This window comes from Daktulosphaira vitifoliae, unplaced genomic scaffold, assembly GCF_025091365.1.
Source record: "Daktulosphaira vitifoliae isolate Bord-2020 unplaced genomic scaffold, ASM2509136v1 Scaffold_4, whole genome shotgun sequence".
NCBI classification, from domain to species: domain Eukaryota; kingdom Metazoa; phylum Arthropoda; class Insecta; order Hemiptera; family Phylloxeridae; genus Daktulosphaira; species Daktulosphaira vitifoliae.
The window spans coordinates 5209810-5233995 of record NW_026099575.1 but is presented as its reverse complement, the minus strand read 5'-3'; the positions used below and the strand labels follow the sequence as shown (position 1 = coordinate 5233995).

Genomic DNA, 24186 nt, shown 5'->3' with positions numbered 1-24186 from the left:
TAATTACATTTGTTTTTGTTTAAATAAATAATAATTTGAGTATCATGCAACATTTATAAGTTATACATTTTATTCTAATTTTTATTTATGTCCATATTTTTATATCCTTATAAAGTTGTAAAAATATTTTAGGAAACAAATTAGACATAAAACAACTAAATATTATTAATAACGAGTTCAAGCAAAAATGTAAATATTTTTCTTAATTAATTAATTTGATAAATAATTATTTAAAAAAGTTGGCGTTAGCAAAACAATCAGGATAAAAAAAGTTAAGTATATTCGGAACCAAACGCGGTGGAGTTGAGGACTTTTTTTTATTTAATATTGATTATCATCTTATAATAATTAAAATTACTGTTGTAAAACGTTTCGATACGCATTTAAAACAATTTTAAAAAAATTATCATATTTACCAAAAATTACATGATTTATGATTTAAAAATTGAGATTTCGGATAGTTTTTCTTTTTATTTTCTTTAAGTACATTGTATTAGTTTCAATTTAATTTATGTTTAAAGAAGTTAAGTTCCTTAGAACATTTACAAAAATTGAAAAAAAAAAAGGGATGTGATTTTTAAACTCCCACAGTACTTTAGTTAACAATAGGATTTTCAAAAAAAATGTTGGCAAAGCAACTGTTTGATTATCAATAAAAATATCAACATTGACTGTTATAAAACAACTAATTTTTTGGGATATTTTTCATTATGAGAATTGTAGAAAATTTTTTAAAATGATGTCCCTAATAGCAGAGGCAAATTAGAGGGTTTCAAGGGTCATAGTCCCTACAAATTTTCAAAAAATGACTTACATGATTATATATAAAAACAATTAGAGAGGTTATAACATATGAGTACCTCCAAAAATTTTGTTAAAATTGCCTAATAGCCTTAACTAGATACGTTTTGTTATCTTTTAAAGTATCGTTGAGCAAAATTGGTCTAGTAGAGGCGAAGAAATCGTGTATAGTAACTAACAAAAAAAGATATAAATATGGTAGAGTAAAAGTAATAGTTTCTCAGCTAGGCATTCAAACTGAAAATAAATTAATTGAGTAACAAATGATAAAAAGAAATGATAATTTTGTAATTTTAGTAAATTACAAAATTATAATAAATTAAAAATAATATTATAAAGTTCAATTTTTTGAAAATCATGAGGTATTTAGATTGCAAGTGGCATGAGTTAAGGTTGAGATATTCCATTTCAAAGGTTTCTTTGTCATAACAAACATTTTGACTATACCAGAAAGACTAATAATTTTTCATTAAAATGTGTTTTTAACTCATTTTTCATTAAAGTGTCACTTGTACTCCTAAAGAACTGGAGTGAAATATGTATTAATGAAATAATAATCTAATTATCAATTAATACAGTTCATAAAATATTTATGAAACCAATCTCTTTTAACACAATAATTTTACAATAATAACAAAATATAAAAATTATTATTATAATATTAGGTTAATAATTAATTTTTAACATAAGTTAATACATCGTTTAATGATAAAAACTTAAAAATAAATTAAAAAACATATTTGTTTAATATTAAAATTATTTGGACACATTACAGAGTATTTGATTAAAGTTTTAACAAAAACTAAAATAATAAAAAATGTATTTAAAAGAAATTAAATAATTGTAAAATTCATTATAATATCACAAGTATTCATTTAAATGTGAAAATCATATGAATTATTATTACAAGTTATGTTTTACAGTAAAACTTTTTATTTAATAAAAATAACAATAAGTTGACATTAACTTTTGCAGTACCAAAAATATCCATAATTGTAGCTCCCTCAAATTGACGTTGCAGTAAATCCTAATCAACAAAAAAAAAAAAATCATTAAATTTTTAATCTAAACTAGTAAAAATGAATTAAATTATGTATTTACTGACGAAATTGTAAAATTGATAATTTAAAGTTTGATTTTAAAGTTATAAAAATAGAAATCAATGAAAATAAGGCCTCACTATTTTTACTACTTATACATGTCAAATATGAAAAATGTCAAAAAACTGTAATACTGTACTATACTTTAAATATACAAATAATCATGTGTAAGTGCTTAGTGCATATTTGCCTTTTTTCAGGAGAACATTTAAAATTTTTTTTATCTGATGAATTATCACTTATTTAATGCAATTTAGTGACTCAAATATTGAGTTTATACTTTCCTAATTTATACACAATAAACTTTACTTAAAGTTTAATACACTTATACTATTAACTCAATTTAGTTAAAAAATAATACTTTTTTGCATTAAACCATTGATATATAATTGTATTTGTGTGAATATGGTCAAGTCAAAATAGTTATTTTACAAATCCAAATAGTAAATAAAGTAATAAGTAAAGAAATAATGCAACTAACTATGAAAACAACTTTGATATACTGTGAAAATATCCAATAAAATTATAAATAGTGTCCAGAATTGTACATATTTATAATTTTTGTGAAGTTATTCTGAACATGCAGTACAAATTTTTATTAATCAATTTGAAAACATAGTAATGTATTGTTACCATGGGTTTTGGTTCTTTTTGAAGGAGGCGGAGGTTACAAAGTTGCACAACTTAGGACCATTCATAAAGGCTCAAATAAAATTTATAAGCACATATCATTTATCCCCCCTTAGCAAATAGTCTAAAAAAATACAAAATTTGACTAGATCACCCTCTTACAAAAATTATTAAAAATTTTTTCATTTTTTTGTACATACAATATTAAAATTTTTAATTAATTGTAAGTTGCAATATTTCATATTAGGATTAACAATATTGATTTAACATGTAATGTTATTTCACATGATTAATTTGAATGTACTTTATTCATTAGTTTTTATATACCTGTATATCAATATTCACTGTTTCCATTTCCACGCCCATAAATTTACCTTTAACCATAAATATTCCATGATCATCAGTAGGAATTATTTCAAATTGAGCATTTTTAAACTGGCTTTCAGGAAGTCCTTCTACTTCAATCAGAATACCTTTTTCTCGTAACTTTGCAGCAGTGTATCGAACACTTTTCTTAGTTTTCAATTGCTTACTCCTTGGTGTCTTTGAAGAACTTTTTGATTTCCTATATAAAATTATTTATATTTCAAATTACTCAAAAAAAAAAAAAATAAATAATAATAATAATAATAATAAAAATAAAAATAAATTTCATATTAAATTCAATAATTACTTTTGTCCAGTATTATGTTTGTCTAGACATGTTTGTATATACTGTTCATAAGATATAATTTTTTCATTTAAATATTTAATTTTATCATCCAATCTTTGTTTAGTAGATTTCACCATTTGTAATTCCTGATTTAATGTAAAATTTAAATGAAGTTAAAATTTAAAACTACTACAAAGCTTAAAATACACTAATTGAACACACTTTAATTTGTATTTGCCGATACTTATTTCTATTACAAATATCTTTTGCTACAGATGTAATAATTCCTTGGTAACCATCATCTTTTGATACTACTCCTTCTTCTTCTAATATTTTTAAATTTTTTCTTAATTTTGCTTTTATATCTTTTAACGTTACTCTAAAAATAAACAAATTATTAATTCAATTAATATGTTCATTTTAAGTATAACTTAAAAGGATAATTAAGACAATTATAAAAACAAAATATAAATAAATATTATAAAATAATAATAAGTAAAAAAAATATAGTTCTTTTTTATATTTTTATTATAAACTATAAATTGATAACCTTTTAAATAAATTGAAGATAATGAATATTTTTAAACAATGTCTATTTTTATTACTTAAAACAATTTTATTTTTAAAAGTAATTTTCAAACTACTATTTTACGAAACTAATGTTATTTATTTTATTTTATTAAATAAATAATATAACATACGGAGCAGTATCAATTGATTTTCCAGATGCATTTAATTTTGTTTCTCTATTTGAAAACTGAAGTTCTTCATTAAGGGAAGAATCAATTCTCAGTGCCCCGGGTAATGTATGTCCACTCAGATAAGGCAATACTCTAATTAATAACTCCTTTGTTCTAAATAAATGAAATATAATTGTAATTTTAATATACCTTTATAAAATATTGATGATAAATTTACACTGTATTTTTTTCTCTCTTAATTTTTATTCCAATTACTTGGGATCGGCCACCCATATCCTAACTAAAGCTCTACATACAGCATCTCCCATATTATCTATACACAGTCCTCATATCACCCCTAATTACACCCAAACAACTCTTTTGGTCTTTCTCTATTCTATTTTTCCTTCAATGTTATTTTCCATAACTGTTCTTATAGCTTCCGATTTCTCTCTTTTCATAATATAACCAAACTATCTAAACCTCAATTTATGCCATTTCTATGTTTCCTCTTACATATTCATTCCTTATCTTATCTTCTCTTGTTACTCTACTCATCTATCTAAGCATATTCATATCTGCTACATTCATTTTGTTTTACTTTCTTGTCAACTGCTCAACACTGAAACCTATATAAGATAGTTGGTTTTATAGAACTTATCTTTTAGTCTCATTGGAATTCTCTTATCAAACAAAACACCAGACGCTTCTCTTCATTTGATCCACCTACACTTAATCCTATGACTCACATCCTAATCAATATCACCATTCTTTTCTACAAATTATCCTAATTATTTAAACATTAATATCAACATCACAGCCTTCCATACCTACAACCCACTATTAAAATCTATTAGTCCTTTGTTCCACAAAATAAAGCATCTCTTGAATACAACTCATTCAGTAATTTTTCAAAATACTCGTTCCAACCCAACTTAGTCTATCTCTTCTTCACATCTTCATCATTTGTTAACACCCTATTATCATCATTTTTTATACATCATCCTTTTTCAAAATCCTTGAAATTCTTCTCTAACCTTTGCCAATCTATAAATTTCTTTTGTTCCTAACTCATCATAACTCTTAAATTTTACATTAATTAATACAAAAATCTCTTTTGCGGCAATATTTACAATAGAGACATTCCTACTCCATACATCATTTATATTCCCCTCAAATTTATATCCCATACCATTCTTCTTTTAGAACTCTTTTTCAATCAATCTATGTTGTGTTGTCACACTCTCACCAAGAATAACATTATAATTTTTAACTTGCTTGCTTTACACTTTCTCTTCCAGATAAAATAATCAATCTGATCCATTACTTTCACTCTTTTAAAATGAAATTTATGTTTTTCATCCTTCCTAAGAAAATTCAATATGTTAATAATTTACTTTATAAATAGTTTAGTCACAGATGCGATTTTACAATTTGGCTCAAATTTATCTGACAGAGTAAGACAAACTTGAACAGTTGCAATACGTCTTTGTACCATAACATCTTCATCATCAGCTGTTAAAAAAGTTATATAATAAAAAAATAGTTTAAATAATATTATTGATACTTAATGAACAAATGTAAATTTAGGCTGCAAGACATTTGTTAATTTCATTTGTAGCAAATATTATATTATATTAATATATTTAATAAACTTTTATAAATCACGGTTTTGAATAAATTTAATACATACAGCCATATAGTTGTGAAATAGTAGGCGCTGATGGTCCCAATTCATCTAATAATTGATGTATGGGGTCAAATGGATCTGGTGCAACTTGATCAATATTGTCAAGTAGCAGAGAATGTGTTTCTTGTATTTCCTGTAAAAATCAAATAAATGATAATTTTATAAGGTTATGATTATAAAAATATATCATAAAATAATAACCTGTAGAGTTATATTTATTGTTGGTTTAGTTAAAAGAGTAACATCTGTGAATTCATTCATGTTATAATATACTTCAGGATCATCAACATTGCAGCAATTGTTAAAAAATAGCTTCAGTTTATTATAACAATCTAAAATAAATGGATTCATACACTTTAAATGAATTTCTTCCTTATACTGTAAAAATAATGAATTAAAAAAAAACATTTCCATTATAAAATTTTAACAATTAAAAACTTACTCCTTTCTTATTGGATGCATATTGCAGAATTTTAGCAACACTAGCTAAATTATGACGTTGACGATAACTTATTCCTTCTTCTATTTTAGTTTCAAATATTCCATATATTTCGGGAGTAATAATAGCAGGATTCATGTATAAATTATACACAAAGTATCCTATTATCTAAAAAAAAGTATAATTTAATAATATAATTTTATTTAAAATATTATTATTATAAAACAGATTCTCAAAAATTGTATGATCAAAATCACAAATTTTTTAGTAGTATCAAAAAAAAAAAAAAATCCCATTAGAATTAATGTTCTAGCAATTTTTTTTTTTTTTGTATTTTTTTATGGTAAATAAAATTACAATGAACATGTTATGATCTAATTACATATGTTTTTTTTTTATTTTATTTTAATCACAAAATACATAAAATTGTAAAAAGTAATTACTTTTTGATATAGGCTAGAAATATATATATATTTATACAACTAAATAACAAATAAAGGATAATTAATATGAAATATATATTTGAAAAATTTAAAACTAATATCAATTAAAAAAAAAAAAGCCAGATGTTTGTGCAACCACAAATCATTTAACAATTATTGACATGATATCAAAATAACTATATTATTAGTATTCAAATAATTTAAAATTTATATATAAAAAAAAATAATAATAATCACTATACAGTGATGATAAAAAAAAGTAAATAATAGATAATAACCATAATTTTTTTTCCTAATTTCCAAATAATTATAATTTTAATGTCTGAAACCTAAAATTTAATTTTTTTTTGTCAAGTATAAATTAATTAAATTCACCTTATAAATTTCGTTTTCACGAGTATCAGGAAATAACTCTTGTATAGTTTCACGTAAAATACGGGCAGTATATAGTATAGTATAAGGTATTAATGGTTTAGAATCTAATATTTTATTTAAGAATTCTTCAGTTACAGTTTGCAATTGTTCTAAATTGTGATTTAACCTTTTTTGTACCTCTTCATATGTTAAAGCAGTATGTTGATCCACAGAACTTGGTAAATCACTAATTAGAGGGACAGTATTTTTAAAATAATTTAGGTCAATCAAATAAGAAATAAAACATAATCAGTGTTGAATTAAAAAAAAAAAAAAGAATTAATTTTTCTTACGAAATTTCTCCAGTATTAGTTTCTAGTTCATTACGCCATGATCTATAAATGGTTACTGGATTTGTGTCAATAAACAACGTATTCCTATGATCAATCAACTAAATAATGAAAGCAAATAAATGTATTACAATTAAATGCAACTAAAATATAACATAAAAGTAAAACAACATAAATTTTAATTAAAAATTTCTGTCTTAAAAAAAAATTAATTTTTAATAATAAGAAGTTAAATAAAAGGTTAAATAAATATTACCTTCTCAACAACACTTTTAAAAATAGTTTTTAAACGTTTTTGATTATCAAAGCATCTAGCTTGATCAACAATTGCTTTTAAAACATTTAAATTGGAGGTTTTTATTTCAGCTGCTTTGGTACAATTTAACTTAATTTCTTCTTTTAAAGTTAATGCTAACAATTTAAGCATAAAATAAGCATCTCTACTATTACTCCCAGCATTAAATATTGACATTAAAGTTTGCTCCAAAAATCTATTAAAAATATTTATAAGAGTAAGAAAAAATAACAAAACCTTTTAAAATATAATTACTTAGAAATATGACGGACAGAGTATGGCAAACAGAATATAAGTTTACTTAAGTAATGTGGTTTTGTTTGAAGCATATAAAACAAATTCTGATAGCATTCTAATAAATGCTTGCTATTTTTATTAAGTGACATTAAATTAATTGAATTTTGTAGATTATTAAGCTGTTGTATTCTGTTGATGTCCTCCGTATTTTTGTTTTTATGACCAATTACATCCTTTAAAGTAATTAGAAATTATACAATTATTTATACATAATTTAATTGGGAGCAATACAATTTTTTTGAATTTCTTAATTTAGATAATAATTATTTTCCTTTCAATCCATATCACAATTAAAATTGTATACATACATTTTACACTACAACACAATTAGAAATGTCTATCTCAAAAATTAATAATAATTGTTTTCATACTTAATTTAATATAAATACATAAATTATAATAACCTGCAATGATATCCTATTTTGAATGAGGAGGCCGATTTTAATGTCTAACTCATCAGCCTTGTGTGACATTTCATTACTTTGGTGAATAAGTTTAGTTATTTGACTTCTATGATTCTGAAATAATTATTTAATTAATCGAAATTGTATTATTATTATTTTTCAACAATTTTCCATAACTAACTTTTTATTTACTACAATTGAAAATTTAATTTAAAAAAATATATAATATTCTTATAAATATGTAATAAAATAGAATATTAATTTCAATTCTTTAAACCAAATTATTTATAGATAATAAAAATTATTTATTCCCAAAAATCGAATTTGAAGTATTTTTGTCAAATAATATAATTTTTCATTCATTTCATTTCATTTACAGATAGCTTACTTGAAGTTCAATTTCTCTGCGATAATCTTCTAAATTAAAATTAAGTAAGCGTGCAAAATGTTTGACAATTTTATACGGTGGATTTTCGGTGTGAAATAGATGGTAAAAATTTTTTCGTACCATTTTCCCTCTCCATAATGCTTGCACTAAAGTTATGCAAATAATCTAAAAAATTGTATTTATAATTCAATTTGTTGAAGAAAATAAAAATATTAAATCAAGCTTACATCAAATGAAGTGTATACACGTTGTGATGGTTTTAAATATTTCCTTACTTCTATCATAAAAATAGACCATTGTTTTTTAAATAAAATACAACGCCACCATTTCTGAAAATGAATCATAATAATATTGCTACTGTTCTAGTAGTAAAGGAAGTGTTATAAATAGGTATATTTATTAATATTATATTGTAATTTGGCTGAGGAAAAGAAGCCTTCATAGCTTCATCAATAAATTTTACACCCCCTAGGATATTATTTAGTAGGCATCACAATAATAATCTCTAGAAAAACCTGATAAATTAGTCATGAAGAAAATATTAAGTTACGTACAATTTAAAAATTAAATATAAAATACAACTTCTAAATTTTTTGGAGTTTTAAAAAATTTTCAAGTTTCTATTTTTTAAATTGGCATGTATTTTTCAAACATTAACAATTTATTAATTACAACTTGAAAAATTAGAAAGTATATCAGCAAAAAAGACTGAGTCAAAAACTTATTAACAAACATCCTTCTCAGCAAAAGATAAATATAAAAATTGATATCTTCTCACTTGTATTTTAACAGCAAATAATGTTTTTTTATTACAGATCTGAACTTTTTTTAATTCTTGTCGAACTAAATAACCTCTGATACGTGCTTGAAGTTGAATAATAATATTTACAAGCTCTTCAGTATCTTTTCTATGTTGATAGCTTTTTTTCATATTCATAATTGTAGTCTATAATAATAATAATAATAATTGTTTATTAACTAAATTTTTATTATAAAACATTTTTTTAGTAAGATACATCAATAAGGTTGTCATTAAGCTTACTGATCAATACATTAAGAAAGTAGAAATAAAAAATTAACAAGGCTGCCGGGGGTTGACAACCGATAATAAAAAATGTATCAGAAATTGTGTGAAAAAGAGGCACTGTACTGGATTGGAACCCGTGACCTAAAACATCATAGAGACAAACCTTACTACTAGGCCACTATGTGCTTATAATTCAGATACTGATACACTTTCATTTAGATTGATAGCATGATGTGCAGCTAAGGTAAACACTGTACCGTATCAAAATTTAATGAAGTTATACAAAATGTAGTAACATTCAAACTGTTTTTGAACCAAACTAAACTAGAGGCATTTGGCTTAGCTTGAAATTTAAAACAATTGAACTGAACTGTTTTCTTGCAAATTAGTTTGAATTAAACTAATATAGTCAAATAATGTGCTAAATTGCTAAAAAAATGAAAAAAATAAAAAAATGTTTTGAAAATGATGTTCGCTTCGGGTTTCGCTAAAAAATTAAAAGTTTAGTTGTGGTTCAAGTTCAAAAATTAGGATTCATAACATTACAAGTAAAAAACAACCATCTAACAAAAAATTAATTAACAAAGTTTTATTTTAAACTAAAAATAAATATACTATAATGCATTTTGTAAACTATGACTTTTCAAAAAATAACTTAAAAATTAAATTGATGACAATTTCAATTAATACTAAATAAAATATGTTATGAAGTAAAATCTTACATTTAGGATAGTTGCATTTTGTATAACATCATGTAGTTAATTACCTGTATTTCTTCCATATTGATATACTTTGGAATTGGGATGAATTCTGGTTTTTCCCATGAGTAATCAAATGAATCAAGATTCAAATAAACACTACGACCATATGGTGTTTCGTGAGTTATCCAAGAGCCTCTGTGTTTTGACTATAAAATGTCTTTAAATAAAAATGTTCAATTGTTAAAAAAAACTAAATACCTTTGATTTAGCTAGGTGTAACAATGTTACAAAACATTCTTGTTGTTCTATTTCAATCATAGGTACAAGTTTAAGTAGATTTTCAAAAACACTTAATTTTTCATTATTTATTAGTGATAAATTTACAGATAGAAGCCATTTACTGCCTAAAATATTAAAATTAAAAATTGAAACAAATATCAAAAGGGTATAAATAATCTTACTTTTTTTAATGCTATCTACTTCATCATTTACCCTTTTAATTACATCTTCAACATCATCTTTCCATAATTCTACTCCTTCTTCAGAATCATTTTGGCGATTCTTTTAAAACAAATAAAAGTGAATAGTAAAAATATCTTTATTAAAAGAATTTTTTTAGTAAATTTTCATTTAATTCTTACCAACAACAACTCATAGATATACTGTAAATCTTTTGCTTTTACAGAACATTCTAATTGAAGTGCTGAGTTGGTGATACATTGTTTTACAACATTGAAATTTTGAGATTTTAGAGCATCATTTAAATTTTGTAAGATACAAATTACTGAAAAAAAATTAAGAATTTAAGAATACACAATGTCAATTAACATAGTAACTTTTAAATAAAATTACTTTCTTTGTTTTGTTCTAATTGATTATGAACTATATCAACACAGTCTTTAATATTCATAAAAGTCAAAATTCCAAAACTTCCTTTACTTCTAATTTTGAATTGTCTACAAGCATCAAGAGCACTCCAATACTGTAACTTTAAGCCTGCATCCAGTTCTTGATCCTGTTAATAAATTGTATTTATACGCTAATATTAATACATATTTTGTTACAGTTTCATTACTGGAAAAAACTTTTTCAGCTTAGAAAGACGATCCCAAGTCATATCAATATTTTCAGAGAGTACTGCTTTTGTAACATCAGCTATAGGATTTAACACTTGTAAACTTTGAATGATATCATTATAGCTTAAGTCTTGCTGTAATAAAAATATTATTAAATGTAACAAACTTTTTAAAGCAAGAAATGTGATAGTAAATATGTACATTAACATCATTTCGGTCATCTTTAAGTTCTTCAAAGTACAAAGGTATAGCAAATTCCTTGATAAGATGATTTATATTTAGTATAGGTTCTCTAAGAAGAGTAGCAAAACCATTCATATCATCAATAACTAAAGTGTTATTTAATTTTTTTATGAAACTTTCTTCTAAAATAAAGTATAAATTATTGTAATAGTGCTAATTAGCTTGCGATTACTATAACAGTAAACTAACGTTTTTTGTTCATTAAAGCTAGTTGGTTTCCACCATGTACAATACGCTGCAAAAAACACTTTTTGTCAATAGAGTTTAAATTTGATGAGTTGATAGCATTGGAATGATTTCTGAACTCTAATTCATAATATTTGGAATTTTTTTCATTAAAATCCTATAACAGTAATAATAATTTAATAAGTAATTATATTTTATTAAAATATGCAACTTGCCATCAACATAATATATTTTGATTTTAAAACATTTACAATATCATTATCACTTTCTGCTTTAAATATTTCATTCCATTTCTGATCAACTGAAAAATAAATATTTATTTATAAATTAATAAAATACCTCTTTCCCTGTAGATAGAGGATAAGAATACTTCCACAGCCCCTCTGCCTGTCATAAGAGGCGACTAACAAGGTTGAGTCAGGTCGACAGCCGGCATATAATTTTTTCAAAAAGTACGAGGAGTCTTGAACAAAACTTAGGCAAATTGTCCCATCTCGAATGTACGCGGGGACAATAAGTGAGAGGAAATAGAGTAGTTAAAAACAGAGAAGGCATAAGGAATAAAGTGTTTGATACAACTTATGCGGAAGCTGTTTCACCAGTCATGTATATAAGTCTACCCAATGCTTGTAGTGTCAACGGTGTAGGGATATTACCACTTAACACTATGCTGGACTCGTGTATAAGAGAGAAGGATAGATACAAAGTAAGAATAGGTACTTGGAACGTTGGTACATTAACTGGTAGAAGTAGAGAATTAGTAGAAGTATTGAAGAGGAGAGAAGTTAACATTTGTTTTGGGAAGTATATTACATAAGCTTTAATTTAAGATATATATAAAAGTGTCAGTATTTCCGGAACACTTTCAAAAGTTAAGTTGTAAAAGTTAATTTTTTGTAAAAAAGTTATCATTTTTAATCCCTCCCTGTGGGCTGGTAAAGGGTTAAATTTATAAAAAATATATACCAAATGATAGGTAAAGACATCAAGCATCTATAAAAAAAAATTATATTGATTTGTTCATTTTTGAAAAAGTTATGGCAATTTTAAATTAAAAAAATTAGTAATTTTTAAATTTGTAATTTTTTTGGAGATTTCCCCCATTTACGGGGAACGAGGAAAATTTTTTCAATTTTTGAGGGTAATGTCTTCGACTAGATACGATTTGTGATCTTTAGACGTATCGTTGAAAGTAATCCGTTCGGTGAGAGCTGAGAAAAAGTGGTAACAGACACAAAAAAAAAAAAAACACATCATAGTAAACTTAATACCCTCTCAGCTTCGTATTGAAGCTAAAATACATTTTTGTCTTTGCAGTTACTCTTTTAGAAAATTCTTTCAATAGAGTATTAAAATATATATATATAAATTACCTAACATATAATATCTATTTTTATGTTTTATTAAAGTTTATATTGATTTAATAAATAAGTATTTAAATTCATCATTGCAAATTAAATGTGGTGGATAGATGTATGAAATTACTAGAAACATAGAAGGAGAGGTGTAAAGCTTTTGAAGAAATAGGTTTAAGAATGAATACGAATAAGATGAGTATATAGAGTAAGAGTTTGATAAAGGAGAACTCGAGGTAGGTGAACTGAAGAGATCAGTGACAATAATCACGGACGTGATTGGAGAGGTGGAAAGTTTTATGTATTTAGGATCAGTTGTGCAAAAGAGCGTTAGTATTGACACAGGATTAAATGGTTGAAGTGGATAGAAGCGTCTGGTGTCTTATGAAATAAAAAAATTCCAATGAGGCTAAAAGGTAAATTCTACAAGACTGTGGTGAGGCCAGTTATGATGTATGGTTCAGAATGTTTGGCAGTTAATAAGAAAGTAGAGCAGAGAATGAATGTAGCAGAGATGAGAATGCTTAGATGGATGAGTGGAGTGACTAGAGAAAATAGGATCAGAAATGAGCATATAAGAGGGAGTATAGATGTAACGTCAATTGTGGATAAGATGAGAGAAAATAAACTTAGATGGTTTGGTCATGTTATGAGAAGAGAAGAATCGGAAGCTGTAAGAACAGTTATAGAAATGAATGATGAAGGAAGAAGAGGTAGAAGAAGACCAAAAAAGAGATGAGTGATGCTATTGAATGCAATATGACAGCTGATATGAATGTAGATGATGTGGAAAATCGTGTCAAGTGGAAGTTTAAGATAAGGGTGACCGACCCCAAGTAGTTGGGATTAAGGTGAGGAAAAAGAAGAAGAATAAAATACACATTAGATTAAATTTATATGATATATACTCACTATTAACTGATGAAATATATCCTTGTATTTCATTCAATGTTAAAATATCATCATAAGTATCAGGCTCAAAACTTTCACTTAAAGACTGTAAAAAATGTTAGATATTACTTTATTGGTAAAAATAATGCTAAAATTTTTTTAAAAATAGTTTTTTTTCTTATACCAACCATATTTTTGAATTTTTTAAAACATTAAAAAAAAGTGTTAGCCCTAATAATTTATATGATTAATTATATAAGAATAAAAAATCAATGTTGATAGTTCAAATTTTTTTCTATTGTTTTAATGTACTCTTAACTACAGAACTGAATTCTAGTATTAGAGAGAACAGGAAAATCTGCACAGTTTGACACTATGAAAAAGAACTATGATAACTGCGTATCAAGCTATGACATGCTTATTACTGATTTATACAAACTACCTATTTTATTTTATTTATATAAAATATGATGAATAATAAATAAGTTATCATTTTTAATTTTATTAAATTTATTTATAGAATAGCAACACAACAAATGCACAAGCAATAACAACAAAAATATTTATTATACTTTAATATAAATAAAAATTGTATAAATACCTTATTCATTGTTGAATTTTCTTTTGTTTGTTTAGCATGTCGCAAAACTACTAAATAATTTTCTATATAATCTAAGTTAATAAACTGTAAATTTGCCATCTTATTGGTAAGGCATTTAGTGAAATTATTCATATCCTTCATTATCCAATATAATAATTTTAGTATTTTTTATGGTTGTAATTATACAGCACTTACTTTAGATACAATAGCATTATTTATTGAAATAACAATATCATGTAATGTAATTGGATTTCCTTTTACATCATCTAATAAAAGACCTGCAATTTTTTGGAATTTAGGAAGTTCTACGCCACTTTCAGCCAATTCTTTTCTTGTAGCAGTAATTGTTTCCGCTAAAATATTAATGCATCATAAGTAAATTACATTAAATTTCACAGGCCGATTCTTACTCCCTTTAACTAACACAATTATATTTTGGCAAACTGTAATTTATTTAAGCTAAGAAAAGAAAACAAGAAGAACTTTACAACAATTTAACTATACCAAGATAAATTTATTATGTATAAATAATGTTTTGAAATATAAAATTTTGAATCTAGACTACAGATTGAACTGATATGAAATACCTTTTTTGTATTGATAAAAATAAAATAAAGAAGCTTTATATCAAGATACTCAATACAGTGGATATTCCATTTAGTTGGAACAAGTATAGATGATATTTGACAGTGATTAAAATCACTATCATGAAAAATGCTTCAATGCAAATCTGTAGATATTGTTTAATTTTTAGAATAAGTTATTGAATTATTCCAAAAGCAATATCAACTTCTAATTCCTTAATTATATCTAAATTACTAGCTTTGTTATATAAATATAATACATGAATAAATACACATAAAAGAAATCAAATTTAGTGTTAAATTGATATTCAATACTTTGTATTGTAATTTTCACTAATAAATTATAAACAATTGTAAAGTAGTTGTATATTTCATTACCTTTAGGGTATATGCGTATTTACGGTGTGCAGTTGCCAAGTCGGTAAAACTTGTGTCTTACGCGCTTGGGGTCGCCCTGAAGTAATGCCTCACGGCAGTTCCAGGACGGCCCATAATAATGCCGGTCGTGTAAAAAAAAAAAAAGAGTATATGTCTATAAGATATTACACAAACATAAATGTTTCTATATGCAGGGAATCTAAGCCCACTTGTAGACATTTTTAAGGATAGTAAAGAAATATTTAAATTCTAAGTTATTTTACCAGAAAAATTGATTTTTCCATAAAGATCTTGAATTAAAGGAGCTTCACCACGTTTAAATAAATGAGTACTTAAAGCATGAAGACAATAAATAACTTTTGGCATGTTTTTCTTATCATACACATCAGTTGTTTCTGGGTGAAATATCTTAACAGAATATAATATTGTTACATAAAACATTTAATTTTACAGATTTTAAATTTTTACCTTGGGTAGATTAACAGCATTTAAAGATTTCAACCAATAATTAATATTATCAGTATGACGATACTGAAGGCCAGCTAACTTATATCTTCTTTCATCGCGATCATATATACAAGATATTGGTACTACTAATGGAGCAATAAAATTTCCCAACTTGGCTAGTAAAACACCATTTCTTAATCTATCTTCCAGTTCCATCACGGGAGGAAGAATCATTTTCAAACAAGATTCTAGCCATCTGAGTTTACATATTTTGATTTATTTTTTAAGAACAATAAATTTAATATTTAACAACAGAACCCTTAACCAAATGGATAGTTTTCTATTAATACTTACATTTTAGTTTCTTCTAAATGGCATAAATATTCATATGCTATATTATCCTGTCTGATTATGTCAACTTCAATAAGACCACTATCTAATATTTCTTGAGCATTGACACTAATAAAAAAATTAATTATTATATAAACTAATAAAGAGTTAAATGATTCATAAATAAAATTAGTGGTATTTTAATTATTCAAAATTGATTACAACATAATGATTTTTAACATAGTCATAAAACGTTGAAGTATCCATAACTAATATTACTTAAAATAAAAAAAACAAATTATAACAACTTTTATTATCTTTATTTTTTTTGAACAAATATTCTTTTTTTTAACTATAATTTTTTTTTTTTTCGAAAAGGCGTAAAAATGTTTACACAATTAAGACAGTCCATTTTATTATTATTTTAAGAAAACTAATTCTATCAATTTATATTAAAACCAAAATGTATTTTAATTAGTAAATAAGGTATATCAATATATATAAATAATATTTTACCTGTTTTTTACAAGTGTCATAGTTCTAATGTACTAAAAAATTGATTCACAAAATAAAATGTCCAGTCTTCTAACTATGATAAACTAGAAAAAATGTATTCTAGCGATCAGAGAAGTAATGTAGTCAATAACTACATCTTATAACAAACAATTATTATGCTTTCATTCATCACACACAAGGAAACTATTAATTTAAAGCTAAAACTTTAACATAAGGCAGACACACTCAGTATTTTAATTCAAATACTTTATTTATGATAACAAACTAATGTAACAACTCTTGAATAATAAAACAAATACAACAATTTTAACGGTTGAAAAATCAAAATATACGTTATCACTTAACAAAATTCTCAAATTCAACCGTATGATATTATCTTACCGCCAAAAAAGTAAAATAACGAATTTTAATTCTTTTATATCTGTGAAAATAAATTTTTATCAACTTCGTCTTTTTATTAAATTATATTTCATTATTATTAATTTAAGTAACAAAAAAATTTGAAAATTATATATTATTATTCTCGATTATGTTATAAAAAATTTAAAAATAATAACTATTATAATTTGATGTTAATGTTGGTCACACCATACTACCATGGAGCAAACAGTTTATGAATTATTGAGTGGGGATAAAAGCCGTTAATAATTTTAACTTAATATTGAATAGTTACATTTCATATTCTCGGACCCATTTTTGTGCATATCTTCAGCTTCTTTACATCATTAATACTGTGTCTTCACTGTGTTATTTTTAATATTTATGTATCAATTTTTGGCAGGCTGGTCGTTCAGATATTAATTATTTGATTTTCTATTTTTGTAAGCATCACATCTGGTTTTCCATAACTATTTTCGTTTTACATTGTGTATTTAGTATACTGTATTTCAGTAAAAGTCTTGTCTAAGACTAGTCAAGACGAAGAAACGACTTATTTTTCTTTTGCCAACTTATTGTTATTAACTGCCGAAAAATGGCAACAGGAATAAGACGTGACATTCATTTGGTGAGCATATTTAACAGCTATAATGAGTACCCTTACATCATCAAATTAATGTAGCATTGATTTTTATTATTTATGCATCGCGTTTTACTCATTTATTGATTTAAAGTTTTTTGTTTTTTTAACATAACTTTTTTAGAGGTTACTTAAAAAAATATCAATTATTATATACATAATATTTTTTTAAGATAAATTTATAAGATCATTTTGTTATATCAAAATGGGTATTTAATTTATCAATTTTTAAAATGTCGCATTTATATGATTCAATTACATAAGGTAAAATTTAATTATTTCAACTTTGTTTTGATTTGGTAAATGTCTATTTGGTAGAACAATAATTATATAATTGTTACATTCTCTTACATTAGAAGATTTCTAATGTATGAGGCTAGAGTTCCTTTTCTCTAAGGGTTTGCACGCAAGAGTCCCTATCCTAGAGAATACCATAAAAAAGTTAAAAATTTCCAAAATTACAATCATAGTTATATATACTCTTAATTTGAGTACTTTCCCTACATTAATCATTGGTAAAAAGTACACTTCCTGATAGCAACATAATAAACAAATTTTAAAATGCTATAACTTTTTAACTATCTTAGACCAACATTTTATTTTAACAAATTCATTATCAATTAAAAAAAAAAAAACAAGTTGAAAAAAATTGTGCCTAATTTGTTTTATTTACATAATAGTGTTATTAATTTAATATCTTTTAAATTTATTTAATTTTTTAATTATTACATTAGATATAGATGTTAAACTTATTTATTAGGTTTAATATCTCTAATGATTTACTTATGGGCAAAAATGTTTTCAATGAAAACATGTTATCATGTATAATTATAAATAGTAATTATACATGATAACAAATTCAATTTATTTGTAGTCAAGAGCCATCATAATAATATACTATGATGACTTCAAGTAAGGAATTAATATGCTACAAGTCGTAATCATATATATCTTGTAGTATACAAGACATGTATCAATGTTATTTGAATTTGGTTTTTAAAAGTTACTTATTATTATTAAACGTCAATTTAATCTAATGTTAATTATAGTGAAACAGTGAAGTACTCATGTTTGTTTAACTCTACTTAGTTAAATTACTCAATAATACTAGATATACTTTTTTAGCTTCAAAGCAAAGCTGAGAAGGTATTAATTTTTATTGTATGTTGCCAATTTTTCTCAATTCACACTAAACCTATTTCTTTCAACAAAAGAAAAATTTTATCTAGTCAAAGACATTACCCTTCAAAATCAGAAAAAAATTTCCCTCGTTCCCTATAAATGGGAAAAATCTGCTAATAATTAAATTTAAATATTGGTAATTTTTGTAATTAAAAAAAAAAAATTCCTTAAAACTAATAACTTTTTGAAAAATGTATTAAAACCTTAGATATTTAACTGCCCAAGAGAAGAGTTTCAAGTTGGGAAAAGTATAGATGATATCTGACAGTGATTAAAATCACTATCATAAGTAACGATTCGATGCAAATCTGTAGATAATGGTTAATTTTAAGAGAACGTTATGTAGCCAATTTTAGAAAAAGATAACATAAAAACATGTCTTCTTAAAATGCATTTTACACATTAAGTAATGCACTTAGAGCAATAACACCCATTATAAAAACGAAAGAGAACAATATTTTATAGATGATCTCATATTCGTTTTTGGATATATTGTGTTAGTAAAGTGTTATAATTGATTGAAATTTAATAAAAAATAAAAAGTACATTTTCAAATTCAAGCGTAATATTAAGTAAATCCCAAAATGGTTATAAGATAGTCTTCAAATTATTGTCTTCTTTCAATTTTGTAATAGGTGTTAAAGATCTAAATGTACTACATAGTAAGTCAAATACATTGTGTTAAGATATGTTTTAGACCACTTTTGTAGGTTTTTTTTGTCGACTAGTGATTATATTTCAGAAATATTAACTGATGATGATGCGGCATGCATTGTGGTTCGATATGTCAACAAAAACGTTATCAATATTTCTTTAAATAATTTTGTTAACATGTGCGGACCAATTTTATTATGCCGGCACTCAATGTTTGAATTAAATTCCCTCGTTCCCTGTAAATGGCGGAAATACAAAAAAAGTAAAATATTTATTGAATCAAAAGTTATTAAAAATATCAGAATTAATTGAAATATCTTTCATACATGAAATAAAAAAAAATTTAACCTTTTTATTTTTTTAACTTTTGTCTTCATTTAGTTACTGTCAGTAGGTATAACGATAATTCTATAATTGTAACAATTATAGAAATCTTGCTGAACATGAAACAAATATTCTAGGTTTTAAATAAAAACAATAAATCTTATTATGATAAACATTTTTAAACTAATTTGTTTAATTTATTCAAACCTAAACAATCTTTAAATAAATATATCAATTAAATATAAAGCATATAAAACTAGATAAGCCTAAGGCAAAATTAAAAAAAAAAAAATTATCAATGGTTTTTTTGCCAATTTTATATAACTATTAAAAGTATTTTTTTTTTTTTTTTTTTTTTTTAGAAATTTTTTATNTTTTTTTTTTTTTTTTTTTTTTAGTAGATTATTACAAATAATTTTTAACAAATACCACTAAATGGCATCACATTTAATTTCTAGACATGTCAAATGTGCTTTTTCATCCTTCATAAGAACTAACAGTAATTCAAACTACTTTTTCTTCTTGTTCTCTTTCTGTGGCAACTAGAATTATTTTTTGATTAAAGAGCCCATTTGCTTAAAATAGGAAAATAATTATAGATCCTAATATTAACTAACATGTATAAATTAATTACATAAAAAATATGAATTATGTCAAAAATACTATATTACTTTAATAAAAAAATGTTTTAGAGACAAGAAAATATATTATCTGAAAATTCTTCTCGGGGAACCAAAGATTTAAAAAGTAGTGGCATTATAGCTCCTCGAAGACCAGTATTAAATGACATCAGTAGTAATCTACAGCCTTCTCAAAATCCTATTCAAAGAACTAAAATTGCAATAGCTAAACCAGTCACAAGACTTACAACCAAGTGTGTGCCTCTTTTTAAGTTAATTTTCATTTCAAACTATTTCATTGTCTATTAATATGATTTTTTTCAGTTTAAATCGTACCACAACCACTGTAAATGCAAAAAATTGTACAAAAACGGTCATCAAAGTTAATTCTACTCTTAAAGAAAATGTCTCGAGTATTCCAAAAGCAATTAGTAGGCCTAGACCATCTAGTATGGTTCGACCCCTTAAAGGGACATTAACAAGAAGTTCATCACTTCGAAGCAAATCAGTGAGTGTAATACTTAAGTATTATCCATGTATATTTACTTATATATATATATTTTTTTTTTTTTTTCAATTAAGATTGTTCTGACTGAGGCACAAAAAAAAGAACAAGAATGGTTAGCAGCTTGCAAAGTCGATGCAGTTGATAAAAATGATGAATATGATCCTTTCCTTGTTGGAGCTTATTCTAAATCAATTTTTGAGTACATGTTGACTTTAGAAGTAAATTATTTATTTTAATTTATATCCTAAATATATTTACTAAGATATTGTTATTGTTACATAGGCACAATATATGATTAAACCAGATTATTTGGCCAATCATAAATATATCACACCTTCTAATCGCAGTGTTGTAGTAGATTGGCTTGTTGAAGTTCAGCAAGAGTTTCAAATTATGCAGGAATCCCTGTACACAGCAGTAGGAATATTAGATCGCTACTTACAGGTATTCATTTTTTTTTTTTTTTTTTCTAAATGGCTGTCCAATTTAAAAAATGAATAAGATAGAAATAAAAACTATATTCATTAAAATCTATAATTTTTTATTTATTGATGTCTTATTATAAATACAAAATTATTATAGTATACAAATTATGCAAATTTCTTACGTAATAATAGCCTGTTGTGTCTTATAAGTGTTAGTAATTTATATATTCATTTTATTTTTTTATTTATTTAATACAGGAAAATGAAAATGTTGCACGAAATAAATTACAACTGATTGGAGCTACGAGTCTACTACTCGGGTGTAAATATGAGGAAATTTATGTACCAGAAATCAATGACTTTGTTTATTTATCTGACAATGCATTTACTAAGGATGAAGTGAAATCCAGTTTAGTTGATGTTTTTCGATCTATAAACTATTCTTTATCTAGGCCATTTTCTTTAACTTTTTTAAGAAGATTTAGCAAAGTATCAGGTGTATGTACCTTATATTTTACACAAATGAAAATGAAAAAAATTCTATCTATTTTATTATTGACTTATTATATTATATTATATTATTTATAGGCTCGATCATCGCAACATTCCTTGGCCAAATACTTTTTGGAATTATCATTAGTTGACTACAACCTTGTTCATGTTAAGCCATCTGAAATGGCAGTATCAGGCTTGTTACTAGCAATTGTTATTACTAATGATCCTCAACTTGAAGATGAACCTGAAAATGTTCATTCTCTTTTGTCACTATATTGGACTGAAATATTGAAAAAACATTCAACATATAAAATTAATGACATAATATCTACTGTTCAATCTTTGGCTAAATTAGCTCTCAATGCGCCTGAATGGAAGTATAAAGTATGAATAATTGTTAAATTAATCGTAATTTAATAGTACCTGTCATGAAATTTTATGTCAGTCAACTAATTAATTAACTAACTATGTTTCATATAATTTTTATGAACTAATAAGATATTAAAAATATACATGTGCGATTTATCAAGTATACTATATACAAATTTATATTATTGCATACAATATGGATTAAATAAAAGTTGTCAAATTGACAAGAAATTTTAAATTTTTGAATAGTGAAAAGTTTAGACTAGGTGAAAGTATAGCAGTGTTTTGTTGGTTTTTTCATATAGTATAGTTAAATACTAGTATAATGTATAATCATTTTGTTTATATCTAAAAATTATATTAACTCAAATAATTGTAATATTTCATATTAATATAAGTTAATCTTCAAAATCATACTTAAAAATAATTTCTTTTTACATTAAACTTTGTGTTTACTATGAAATTAAATACCAATTTATTTTTATGAAAAATCATTTACCAAATAGGGTTTAGAATATTTAATAAATCACACTGTATATCTTTATATGTATAAAAATTTTCAAAAAAAAAGTTTGGATATATTAGTAAGTTATTAACTAATTTTACAGGCTGTTTATAAAAAATATCAAAGTGCAAAAATGGGAAGAATAACAACTAGTTCCTTATTATGTTCACCTGCTATGAGATTTATTGCTCAATCAAGTTAACTAATTTTCCACAATTGTTTTCAACTAATTAACTTTTATTTATTTTTTTTATCATTTTGTTTTTATTGAGGGTGGTTGTGCCACTTTTAACTAGATATTTTTTTCTAAATACTAAAACATTTTTATTTAATTGGAAAATTTTAGGCATTAACTATGCTTGTACATATTAATGTTTTTTGAATAATTTTTACTATACAATACACTTCAAAGTTATAACTGAAAAATGAATAAAAAAAAAATTGTTTAGGTTTGTTATGTATTGTAAGTTTTTTGATATATAACCATTGTAAACATATTTATAAGTAACAATTATTTGGAAAAATCTAAATGAAGATAGATAATTTTTGAAACATTTATTAAATTCAATATCAAATTTTGAAGTGATTTATATTGTTATATTTCCGTATTGTAAATAACTGCTTCTATGTGGTATTAAACAAATTTTATTTAAATTTAAGAATGTTTTAAATTGTACTCCTATATATATATAACTTACTAAAATAAATTTTAATTATACATACTTAGACAATTTTACAAAAGTAAATGTGTGTAAAAATAAAAAAAATGTCTTACAGTACTTCCTCCTTTGTATTATTAAAGTGTTTTAACCTTGCACTTCTATCTGACTCCCTCGTATTTTTATGTATGTGACTAAGTAACCTAGTTTTAGTAACTTAATTATACTTGATTGCATTATGAATAAAGCTATTTTAAATTTTAATAATGAGTATTATTTTTTCATATATCTGTGTGTAATCATAAATTCTGAAAGTTTAAAGAAAATAAACAAAAAAAATTTTTGTGAACTTCATAATATTTATGACACTTGACAACTCTTGGGAATTGATGTACTTTATATGTTTCACGCGCTCTCCTGGATTTTATTGTAAAATTAACTCTATATCGTTATTTAGTAATTTTAAATCTACTTAAACGTTGAAAAACCAGTCAATTTTAGCTTTGATGCGAAGCTGAGAAGGTATTAATTTTACTGTTTTTTTTTTTTTTTTTTTTTTTTTTTTACAC

General features: G+C 24.4%; 2 protein-coding genes across 3 annotated transcripts; one reads left to right on the top strand and one right to left on the bottom strand.

Annotated features, from left to right (window-relative positions):
* Positions 1–1432: 1432 nt before the first annotated feature.
* LOC126904237 (ras GTPase-activating-like protein IQGAP1) lies at positions 1433–17166 on the bottom strand. Its single transcript, XM_050683048.1, has 33 exons — positions 16859–17166; positions 16367–16471; positions 16034–16268; positions 15829–15973; positions 14799–14956; positions 14604–14738; positions 14024–14108; positions 11972–12057; positions 11760–11913; positions 11529–11692; positions 11327–11461; positions 11104–11266; positions 10893–11035; positions 10713–10812; positions 10510–10655; positions 10317–10457; positions 9302–9469; positions 8751–8852; positions 8524–8688; positions 8136–8249; positions 7690–7904; positions 7396–7630; positions 7143–7240; positions 6811–7036; positions 5996–6160; positions 5755–5931; positions 5557–5686; positions 5261–5378; positions 3885–4037; positions 3406–3562; positions 3205–3329; positions 2859–3096; positions 1433–1828 (listed from the first exon to the last, which is right to left on the bottom strand). Exons 1-33 carry the CDS (start codon positions 16876–16878, stop codon positions 1712–1714), a joined length of 4818 nt encoding a protein of 1605 aa, XP_050539005.1. The 5' UTR covers positions 16879–17166; the 3' UTR covers positions 1433–1711.
* A 363-nt stretch (positions 17167–17529) lies between these two features.
* Positions 17530–23884, top strand: LOC126904358 (G2/mitotic-specific cyclin-B2). 2 transcript variants are annotated; one of them, XM_050683345.1, is made up of 9 exons: positions 17530–17679; positions 17750–17864; positions 20729–20910; positions 20981–21164; positions 21239–21382; positions 21447–21608; positions 21848–22087; positions 22178–22468; positions 23062–23884. In XM_050683345.1, the coding sequence occupies exons 2-9, from the start codon at positions 17832–17834 to the stop codon at positions 23158–23160; spliced, it is 1335 nt and encodes a 444-aa protein (XP_050539302.1). In that variant the 5' UTR covers positions 17530–17679; positions 17750–17831; the 3' UTR covers positions 23161–23884. The 2 variants fall into 2 exon arrangements, with proteins under 2 accessions (XP_050539302.1, XP_050539301.1); XM_050683344.1 differs by having other exon boundaries at positions 17551–17864.
* The last annotated feature ends 302 nt before the right edge of the window (positions 23885–24186 follow it).

Excerpts from the sequence above, each read along its gene's own strand:
- LOC126904358 (XM_050683345.1), top strand. The coding sequence starts at position 17,832 with ATGGCAACAGGAATAAGACGTGACATTCATTTG. Across the intron at positions 20,911-20,980 it reads GTCACAAGACTTACAACCAA|TTTAAATCGTACCACAACCA; the intron begins GTGTGTGCCTCT and ends GATTTTTTTCAG. Across the intron at positions 22,088-22,177 it reads GATTTAGCAAAGTATCAGGT|GCTCGATCATCGCAACATTC; the intron begins GTATGTACCTTA and ends TATTATTTATAG.
- LOC126904237 (XM_050683048.1), bottom strand. The coding sequence starts at position 16,878 with ATGACACTTGTAAAAAACAG. Across the intron at positions 10,656-10,712 it reads AGTAGATAGCATTAAAAAAA|GCAGTAAATGGCTTCTATCT; the intron begins GTAAGATTATTT and ends TTAATATTTTAG. Across the intron at positions 7,037-7,142 it reads ACTAATACTGGAGAAATTTC|TGATTTACCAAGTTCTGTGG; the intron begins GTAAGAAAAATT and ends CCCTCTAATTAG.